The following is an 11,207-nucleotide window of genomic DNA, read 5'->3' as shown; positions in this document are numbered from 1 at the left end:
AATTGCTCAAATCTAGCTATAGCTACTGTAACAATCTCAATTTAATGTGCCAGTGGTCAATGGTATTGCAATTACTGGAAGAACTAGAGTAACTAAATGTGAATATTACCTAAAGTTGTATTGAATGCATGGTAAGCATATTTAAAATCTGTTTGTTAACCCCAAGCCCTGCTGCTTTACCTCCCTCTTCTTCAACTGGGAGCTGGCCTGAGGGAAGGGGTGCTGATCCTGAAGCCGCATCTGTGCATTAGAGCAGATGTGATTAGCATGTAACATTATACAGGTAAGCAGGGGCGCCGCCAGGGATTTTGGGCCCCATGAAAAGATATCACATTGGGCCCCACCACCAGGAACAGGCCACGCCAACCAAGCACAATCGCTGTAACCAGTAGTCGAGTTGAGGGGGGATGGGGGGGATGGCATCCCCCTTAGGTATTAAAATGGTCAAAACCATCCCCCTTATGAAACGGCCATCCCCCCTTCCCATCCCCTGTTATTTGATCAATTAATGTGGAAATATTGCCAATGTTTAATTTTCAACATTCTACATTTTATATGTGCACGTCACGTGCCCCTCGTCCACATTATTTTAGCCGCTAAAATACTGTTGACGAGGGGCTCGTGCACATATCACGATCACGAAATTGATGTCAAGTCAGTCAGCGTCAACGATAGCAGCGCAGCCTGTGCAAGCATCATGGCCAGTAAGCGACAAGGACAGCTTGACCTGAGGGACTACTTCGGCTTTAAGAGGACAAAAAGTACCACTGAAGGTAAGTCAAGAATACTTTTGATATGTCACCAAATGTGTAATCTCTGGACAGAGGCGATAACAACAGAGTTATAGTTTGGGAGCTTACGTTTTTTTTCTTGTTAACTAGCCTAACGCCAGGCAGCTAGTACTAGCTGCTATAGTAACCAACGTCAGGTTAGACCTTTCTTATATTCACAAAGTTAATGTCAGATTTGATTTCTTTTTCACATGGAATATCTCGCAGGGTTTCCCACAGCTCTTTACTGCTTAGGCGACCGCATAAGCAACACACTTAACTAGCCTAGACATGTTCAGTCGGGGAAAAAAATTAAATGTAATTTAGGATGAGGCAGAGCAAGCTAGTGTACAAGCGGAGACGACAGGGGCAGAAGAACACAGAGAAGAACAGGTGTCGTTGACGGTTCCTGAAACAGCCGGTGAAGTTCAGTTAAGGATGGTAGATAGTCCAAGTTTGGGATTCTTCAGTATGAAAACTGGTTCCGAAAGAACCCATTTGAATTAAGGTTCCTGGAGGATCTTTAGGCTGATTTTGTGTATCAATTCGATGATCATGTATCCACTAGGGATTTAAGCACTTTGTTTGATAAGCTTTCCATTCATTTTAGTGAGATCATATAATATAAATTAAGTGTGAAAATTGCACCTTTAGTCACTGTGAGCGACCAAAATGTATTACTTAAAAAGCTTTAAATGTGATGCATGCCTCCGAATCGTGTGATAGCGGCTTCTGGTGGTTGAATGTCATCGCTCTTATTTTATATGAAAAAAAAACACAACTTGACAGTAGGCCTACTTCACTGTCTGCTCATTCTAACAAAACCATAATGCCGTTGTTTTCTTCATATAGAGGATAATCATGGCGAGGAAGCAGGAAGGAGAGCAGAGGAGACTAGAGCTGGAAAAGGAACAGGTTTGATATTTCTAAATAGACACTTTTCTTTTTCGAAGAGGGGGAAATGTAGCTAATCCTACCAAGGGGGGGTTTTAACAGATTTTATGTTTTTGTGGTAGAAAAAAGAAGAGAGGAGGAGGCAGAAGCAGAGGAGCCTAGAGCTGCAGAAGGAACAGGTTTGATAATTCTAAATAGACACTTTTCTTTTTCGAAGAGGGGAAATGTATCTTACCAAGTGGGGTTTTAACATAGATTTTATGTTTTTGTGGTAGAAAAAAGAAGAGAGGAGGAGGCAGAAGCAGAGGAGCCTAGAGCTGCAGAAGGAACAGGTTTGATAATTCTAAATAGACACTTTTCTTTTTCGAAGAGGGGAAATGTATCTTACCAAGTGGGGTTTTAACATAGATTTTATGTTTTTGTGGTAGAAAAAAGAAGAGAGGAGGAGGCAGAAGCAGGGCGAGATAGTGTCGATGATTCTGACCAAAATAACCAGGGAGATAATGAGCAAGATATCCCTGAATGCTGGACATCTACCAAGTTCAGGAAGAAAAAAAAGTATTATCCATGGCTAATATGTCAAAGCAAAAAACTTGGCTGCCTAACCTGCCAGAAAATGAAAGTGGTTGGGCCAAGTACAGGTGGGAGCAGCCAGTTGCATATTGCTGAGGAGTGGTCTAACGTTAAGGTTACAGCCTATGGTACAAACCGAGCAGCACAGCTGCAGTCTCTTCGTAAGAAAATACACAAGCATAAAATGTCAGACTATCACCAAGCAGCTGAGAAAACCATGGAAAAAGCAAAAGAAAAGACATTGGAAACATTGACTTCTGAAATGCAAAGGGATCACTTCTTAACTACTGATAGGGTATTTCGTACAGTTTACAAGATTGTGAAATCTGGAAGGCCTTTCACAGATCTACCGTCCGATATTGATCTGCAAGTCTTGAATGGACTAGACATGGGAAGAACTTTACATTCAGACTATTCCTGTGCAACAATCAGCCAACACATAGCAAATGAAATGCGAAAGAGAGTAGTTGGAAAGGTCCTTAAAAGTGGAACAAAACTTTCTGTTATGATAGATGAAGCTACAACTGACAGTAAAAAATCAGTATTGATCATTTATATTAGAGCGAGCTTAGGGATGAGTGAAGAGCCCCTAACATTCTTCTTGGATCTAGTTGAGCTTTCTGCTACCAATGCAGGTGAAATCTATCAAGCTCTAATGAAAAATCTGTCACATCATGGCTTCTCTGAAGCTATTCTGAGTGAACGCTTTGTTTGCTTTGCATCAGATGGAGCTTCTGTAATGCTTGGAAGTAAAGCAGGTGTTGCAACCAAAATCGTAGAAAAGTTTCCAAACGTAATGGTGTGGCACTGCATGAACCACCGTCTTGAGCTGAGTGTTGGAGATGCTGTTGAAGAAACTGTAGGGATGAATGACTTCCAGTTTTTCTTTGACAAAGTGTACAGTCTCTATCATGCATCGGCCAAAAACCGCCGTGAGCTCACTGAATGTTGTGAGGAACTTGCTTTACAGTGTCTGAACATAGGGAGAATTCTCAGCACTAGATGGGTGGCATCCAGTTACAGGACCATTAAAGCTGTATGGCAGCAGTACCCTGCAATCCACAAGCACTTTTCCAATGCCTCAGTTGATCCTAAAAGAAGTTCAACAGAGAAATGCATGTTCAGTGGTTTAATAGATCGCCTTTCTAATGTCACCTTTGTGCACAATCTTGGAATCATGTATGATGCTTTAGAAGAGTTGTCTGAATTCTCTCTCTCTCTTCAAGACAGAAACATGACGCTCCCCAAGGCTGTAGCAATACTCAGTCGGCAGGTCCGTGTGTTGAAGTCCATGGCAGAGCAGCCTGGACCAGCGGCAGAAGTGGCTCAGACTGCAATCGGTTTGAAGCTATTCAAAGGGGTGCCACTAACAAATAATTTAAGACACAGCAGAGAAATAAACCACCAACATTTTCTTCATGCTTTGGCTGCTAAAATTGAGACAAGAATGGGATCACTGCCTGGAAAACAGAGAAGCAAAGAAGAGTACCAGAGCTTTCTTGACAATGTCAAAGTGCTGCAGCCATCAAACTGGCCAGATGTGTGTGGTGTTCGTTATGCCGAAAAGGAAATACAGGAACTCTGCTCCTTTTTCAAGCTTGATGATGGCAGACAAATTCAGAGAGGAATGAGGGAATATGTTGATATGGTGAAACTCAAAACTGTTGATGAAATGACACCACAAGCACCAGAAGAGCTAAAACCCCTCCTTCAAGTAGTGAACACACTGGTCATCTCCACAGCTGAGTGTGAGCGTGGGTTCAGTCAGATGAACATTTTAACCACAACTAGAAGCACGCTAGAGGTAAAAAGTATGTCAGCCTTGCTTTTCATCAAATGTGTTGGCCCTCCACTACAAATGTTCAAACCAGAAGTTTATGTCAAGTCTTGGCTTCAAAGTCATAGCTTGGCTAATGATCTGAGAGCAAGAGCCCGGAAAGTTGTCATTAAAAAACATGATTATGAAACTCTTTGGAAGATCCTATGAGATACTACAGTATAGGGGAGAATTGGGTTGGTAGCCATTGAATAAAACTGTTTATTTGTATTTGTATATCATATTATATGTATTATTTTCAGATTTTGTAAATAGTATATTTGTTTAATCCACGTTCTTGCACTTGAATTAAAATGGACTTGACTAGAGAGGATTCATGTTCAATGTTTTGTGAGGTTTTGTTTCAACATTTAATGGATGAATTCCCAGTAGATTTATAGGTATTGTGAGTGTGAAGTTGAAGTTGAAGTTGCACTTGCACCCAGTGGGAAAATGTGTCCTCTGCATTTACCCTAACTATGTAGGAGCAGTGGTAGCCATGGGACCAACTCTAATTCTGAGGTGCCTTGGTCAAGATCAATGACAGGAGTATCTGACACGTAATATATCCATAGCATGCAAGTTGTTTTACAGTAATAGAATATAATAATTATCTTTGTGCTTAAACACTAATCAAAAGGGTACAACGTTGGTCTCCCACCAAATGCGCTGTCATCAGATCAAATTAAGGGCCCTTAAGGCAGTCAGCACCAAACATATATCCAGTCTACTCAACTACCCTGAATTGCAGGTTAGTTTTTGTTTTTAATCTCCGGGGGGGGGCATGTAGATCCACCATCCCCCCTGGCTTTTTTTTACAACTTGACCACTGCTTATAGGTGATCACAGCTAACTGCCTGCATTTAAAAAACAGGTCTGATTTTAAACTTGTATCTTCAGTAGACTCGACTACTGCAATGGTGTCTTCACAGGCCTCACTGCTTTCACACCGTCTACAGTTTGATTTGCATAGAGGGAGCTCTGTGGCTGAATGGCCAGCGATTAGGTGTGGCCCATTTATCATAGGTGATCAGAGCTACGTGTGATTCACATGGGGGGATGGGCACATAAGGCACACACACACCTGTAACTGCCTGCCGTCTGATTTTAAGACTTTCTGCGCTCATAAAGAATGATAAGAATAATGCGTATTGAACTGGTTTCATTCATTAGTGAGTTTATTTAACACTAGAACCGCCAATCGGTTAAATTTGTGTGATGTGTGTTGTGTGTGTGCAATGTAACTTTTTTCAATAAAATATTAAAGTCTCCCAGTCCGTGACTTTTCCTGAAAGTGTGTGAAGTCCACCCCCCAATTAAAGGTGGACTTCACACGAGGAATGAGGTATTTGCGGTCAGGGTATGACTGGGGTAGGCTACAGCCATACCAATAAATGGCTTATCCCCACCATGAAAAATGATGTTAAAGTAAGCAAAACAAAGTCTGCCAGCTCGCGCGGAGTAAATTGCACAGACAGCATAGTAAGATTGATTTCAGTAGCCACTTGTCTGGAAATACCGAAGACTAGAAACGGTTTTGAAAACTTTTGTCACGTAGTGATCGTCTTCTAAATAGAACATCTTTGATAATGTCTTCTGGCCAATCAGAATCACGATAACGGCGTGGTGTTGTTGCAGGAAGTCCCGACGGAGAATACTTTTGCTGTAGTACATCTCTATATACATCGGTACAACTATAAGACCCCACGGTTTGATGATTGATAGGTGTGTGGGCTGTCTTTCATTTTGACACACAGAACAATAGGGGCTATCCACCCTTATCCACAATGTAAAGTAATTCACACAGCCTTTTCCCTCTCCTCTCTGTGAGGAGCAGCAGGTTCAGCTTTCAGAACAAAGTAACAAAAAACTAAAATGGCATTCATTTTTTTTAAATACGTCGTGTAGTAATATATATTTATTTATTTTTCTTCTCAAGAGAGCACCAGAATGTGTATTTGATGTTAGTATTTCAAAAAATCTCCTGAGGAAGAATCCCCCCAGATCCCCCTGCAGGGGTTGGGTTTTCAACTCTTTCACCTGTGGGGAAATTGCAGGATTGGCTCCAGGTCGCCCTTTTTATTTACTACAAGACAAATGTGCGTTTTTATTTCATACAGTTCAGTTTGGATTGAGACAGGGAAATAATCTAAACCTCACGCGTGGCGTTTCACTGTCAAGGGGAGCGTGTATGTAATTACATTGCAAATACTGACTTGAGCCCCAACACTGTATCGGTTAGCCCTTCCATAGATTACTCAACACAAATACTCTGGAGCCGCAACTGTTTGCGGTCTACTATGACAGAGAAGAGCCTGTCAAGTTTGGCTGTACTCAGCATTGAATCAAAACGCACCATAGCTTTAAATCTTAATAAGTTTGTGAGGCGTTTTGCTGATCAAGATGGTAATCGCCACATTCAGCTGTTATAGGCATGCCAACTTGATGCTCTGCTCACGGATGAGTCGATGAGAATAATAAACTGTTAAAATGATGACCTTATATGTGTAAAAAAATGTTTTTCTTTGTGGGCGCTGAACTGTTCCTTTGATTCTTTTGATATATGATAGTAATTACTAGTCTTTCAAATTTTGAAGGAGGGTGAGCAAGCATCTTGAGGAACATTCATCATTAACTCCTCCAAAAAATATAGTTTATTTAATAATAACACTGAATATGTGAATCATAACAGTGATTGACAGCTGATAGGAATAATATGATTGTTAATAGTATCATACTAATTTAGACAAAAATCGACAAGACAGTTAATTAATATACTTATTGCAGCAGTCTGCATAGATTTGGTACCCATGCTGGTCTAAGAGTGAGACAAACTCATTCAGTTATTGTTCAGTTAAAATTAATTAAATTAAGTCTGCCAACTTATGTATTTATATTTAAGGCTTTACTGATGTGCCACAATAATGTCACCAAATGTTATTGAGTTAAAATAAATATTGTGGCTTTCCAAGTTAACATTAATTTACATGACTGCGATTAAATCAGCATATACTTCTGCCAGGGGATGCCACCCCTCAAAATCTCCTGCCACCCTCTTGACACCTCATGAATATTTTTCTAGATCCGCCCCTGATCAGCAGTGACCCCACTGGTGATTTTTGAAGAGTTTACGGGTCTGAAAAACGATGGTTGTTACCGAGTGGCTGAATAGGACTACAGAAATTGTCGAGGCATAACACGTAAACACTCCCGCTAAGTTTGTTTTCCCCTGCGTTCTGCTTGAAAGCAAGTAGGCCTACATGCCTATCTTTAGTATCTGTATATCTATATCTGACCATTATAATCTGTATTTTTGAAATTGTCGTTTTTAACACCGTAGTTTTACAAATTATAGAATAATTAATTATCAGTGTTTTCCAATTTTACTCGGCAGTTCGTTTCGTTAGTTAATGTTAGCTAAAGCTAGCCCTACTAGTTAGCTACGCAATGGTTTGTCGCTTTGCTCCGGGTTGCAGTCACAGGTCTTCGCATGAAACGTGCTTGTTCTATCGTTTCCCGGCCAATGTTTTCCAAAGGGGAGTCTGGATTCGTGCAATGAGGTAAGCTGACGCTACGTTTTTGTCCATGTCACGGTGAAATGTAAATAATGGGTAGTGACTGTATCCAGTGCTTGAATTGGAATAAAAAAGGTGCCAGTACTCTAAATCAGCAACAAGTATTTAGCACAAAGTCATAGTATATCCTATAATGCTGGTTGGTTTGTCTCTTTACTGTATATTTTAGAAAGGCTCACTGTACTTAAACAAAATGACTCAGGGTGCATCTGAGATTAGAGGGGGTGCAGTGGTAAAGTGCTATTTTTATAAGTGGGGAGTGGACCTGACACCCTCTAGTCTAGGGGGGTCCGGGGGCATGCTCCCCCGGGAACCTTTTTTTTTAAATATTGAAGTTAGATGCATCAATCTGGTGCAATTTGAGAGAAAAATGAAGAGATATATGGATACCTCTCAACATCCATAATGAAACAACTGTAAACAGATTTACTTTTTCTTTATGGATATAAAAGAAAGTAAAGCTTGACTCCTACTGGCTGGTTAAATGACTCCTCGTCCCTGAGGCCACTACCAGTTTTTTGTGCCATTTTGCTGGATTTATTTGTCAATAGCGTCGCTGCACAAAGTGATAGCCCTCTAGTTTAAATCTACTACCCAAAAAGAAACATATGGAGATGGGTTACTATTTAAAAAAAATTGCAAATCTATTTGGGAACAGTGGAGCCGGGCCTCAAATCCTATGGGGTCCGGGGGCATGCTCCCCCGGTTAGATTTTTTTTTAAATGTTGGACTTAAATGCATCAATCTGGTGCATTTTGAGGGGGAAATAAAGAGACTACACCCCAATATCCAATATGAAAAAACATTGAAACTTGTTTATTTATTTGTTTTTGGTTCATTTATAGTTGTGAGTGTGTCTGGGCTCCTGAATCGGCCTCTCCTGTCTCCCTCCTCTCCCCCCTGCTCCTCTTTGAGGCAACAGCAAAGACTAGTTTTAGCTCTCAACAAGTTTATCTTACCTTTTTTCACCTAGTTAACATTTTGTTTGTATTATTCATGCATATTTTACTAATCACTACCCCCTCAAATGGAAATATGTGTTTACATAAATGGTGACCGAACCGTTTGAGACCCACTGAGATAACTTAAACTAAGTTAACTATCTAAAGACTCAGAGAGTAATTTACCTCACCAGAGCTGTAGTTATCAGCCTCTCAGTCTGACAGCAAAGGACTCTCCCTCCACCTTGTTGTTGAAACAGCTCCTTATATCCGTTAGCGCAGCTAGCTAGCACCAGATGCTAACAACAATACACGTAACCTGTGCGCGCGCTTTCTCGCTTGCTCGCGCCACACATACACCAACACACACCCTCCCGAGCTTGAATGACACACAGAGACCAATCGAGGGCATTAGTATGATCTGTATGAAAGTGGCAATGTCGGCAGGCCACGTCATGTAGACAGCCAGTCACCCTCTGTGAGGCAGAGTCAGACCCACATTTGCGCTGCGTTGCGTTTACAATATATATGTATATTGCCGGCGGCTGAGTACCGGCATTTTACTGAGTACCGGCAAGGTACCACATGGGTAAAAATCAGAAGTGCCGGTACTGCGTACCGGTGAGTACCGGCCCAATTCAAGCACTGACTGTATCGCCGTTTTAGAGATGGCGCTGCTGAAAAGACCGCAACATAAGTAAAGATAATGAATACATCCTATTAAAATCTGTGTGGCTTATATGATAAGTCTAATTAGTACAAGCAGCATAACGTTTCACCATGTAACTAAAGATTGTAGTCAGGGAAATCAGTTTGACATATTGAACTAATAACAAATCACCTCTGGCTGGCAGAGAACTCTCTGCTCCATAGCTTCTCTTGGACGTAAAATCACATGTACATTTTACATTTATATTCAATTTAATATTCCATCCCTCACATACTTTTGTATATATAATAACTTATATTTTGTTTTTCTTGTTATGCTGCTGCAACACAAACATTTCTCAAATTGGGATCAATACAGTAATATCTTATCTTAATTAATTAAGAAATATAACTATTATAATTAATGTAGCAGCTGACACCTGTTTTCAATATGGATTAATCTACCATTTATTTCTTTAGTTCAATTTTCATCTATAAAAATGTCAAAATAGTGAAAATGTTCACGAGACTTATCAAAGTGCAAGGTTATATCTTTAGATGTTTTGTTTTAGCCTATGTACTGTATGTCTTAATGCTCTTACAGTATATGTGACGGAGTGACTTCCATGAAACTAATATTTTATATCTTCCCAGCAGACGAGCTGACAGGAAACCTAACACTCTAACAACCACAACATTGCAAAGGCGAGTAAATGTAAATTAAAAACGATTCAATTTTTTTTAATTTCTTCTTCTTTCTTGCAGTGAGGTGAAGCTGACCTTGCACTTGGTGCCAGTAAGGATGTTCCTGACGCAGGCTGAATGTTTCTCCTTCCTTACTGACACAGAAGCCCTTGATTTGCAATGCTTCACTAATTGTCATTTCCCTGGCTCCGTAGGGACACTTTACCTCCAGCACAGCGGAAGACCCTACCAGACCATCTGGAGATGCCCCCAACAATCCTGACTCATGGACCTGCATCTGGGTTGCAGTGGTGAATGCCCTGACGCCCTCACATTCATTCATAGTCCCCCACTGTACAGAAAAAACACTATCAAGGGCCTGTTGTTGCCCTAGCACCCTGGCAATAAGGGAAGCAGTCACACGCTTTGACCTCAGGACAGCTCCAAAGTTGCTGGCAGTCAACCTTCCTTTCCTGAACAAATGCCAGTTTGGGTTGGTTCGCTGACCAGTGGTAGCCACCTGAATTGCCCTCTGTTGCTCTTCAGACAATGCCATGCTTGCCACAATTGCCTCAGGTCCCTGATGCCCAACAGATTTGATAATTTCAGGAACAGTAAGTGTTTCCAAGCTGCAGTGTTCCTCTTCTGGCTCGGGGGAGAGAAGCCAATTCCTGAGAACCTGCCCCCGAGCCTGTCCCTCAGCCAATCACGATCTTCGGAGGCGGGCTCTCTTGTCAGCGGGTTAAATTAGTTATTGGTTGGACGAAATAGCTCCTCCACTGAATGCATACGTTTAGCTGCCTTTGGCATCTTCCACTGATAGGGGGTGTCAGTGCAGCTGAAATTGTGGATGGCAAAGATGGCTCATGCAGCCGCATGACTGCATTTCCATTCTCCACATGGGTATTCACATTTTGTGGAGATAATTCCCTCTTCTCCTGTAGATACCTGTGGTGGTGGGATTGTTTTATTATTTAAAATATATTTACATTTGTAATGCCTTCCCAATTATCCCTTTAATTGTTTATAGCCTACTGTATGTTTTTTTCATGGATATTTCTGTGTTTTCTGGTGTGTAATATTTGTAATCTTGGGGCCTCTTCTCTTTAACGTCTACATGCTACCACTGGCTCAGATAATGAAGAACAACAACATAAGTTACCATAGCTATGCAGCTGACACACAAATTTACGTAACCATTTCACCAGGAGACTATTTTCCAATTCAGGACTGAGTAAGTGCATTGAACAAATCAATGACTGGATGTGTCAGAACTTTCTCCAAATAAACAAAGATAAAACTGAGG

General features: G+C 41.0%; 1 protein-coding gene across 2 annotated transcripts; it reads left to right on the top strand.

Moving 5' to 3' along the window:
* Positions 1 to 415: 415 nt before the first annotated feature.
* On the top strand, positions 416 to 4,323 carry LOC307018201 (E3 SUMO-protein ligase KIAA1586-like). Of its 2 annotated transcripts, XM_079648342.1 has the most exons (5): positions 416 to 773; positions 1,623 to 1,685; positions 1,787 to 1,843; positions 1,940 to 1,996; positions 3,464 to 4,323. In XM_079648342.1, the coding sequence occupies exons 1-5, from the start codon at positions 509 to 511 to the stop codon at positions 4,222 to 4,224; spliced, it is 1,203 nt and encodes a 400-aa protein (XP_079504468.1). In that variant the 5' UTR covers positions 416 to 508; the 3' UTR covers positions 4,225 to 4,323. The 2 variants fall into 2 exon arrangements, with proteins under 2 accessions (XP_079504468.1, XP_079504469.1); XM_079648343.1 differs by lacking the exon at positions 1,940 to 1,996.
* The last annotated feature ends 6,884 nt before the right edge of the window (positions 4,324 to 11,207 follow it).

This window comes from Notothenia rossii, assembly GCF_949606895.1.
Source record: "Notothenia rossii genome assembly, chromosome: 1".
Taxonomy (NCBI): domain Eukaryota; kingdom Metazoa; phylum Chordata; class Actinopteri; order Perciformes; family Nototheniidae; genus Notothenia; species Notothenia rossii.
Note: the sequence above shows the minus strand (reverse complement) of the source record. Positions and strands in the feature narration are given on the sequence as shown.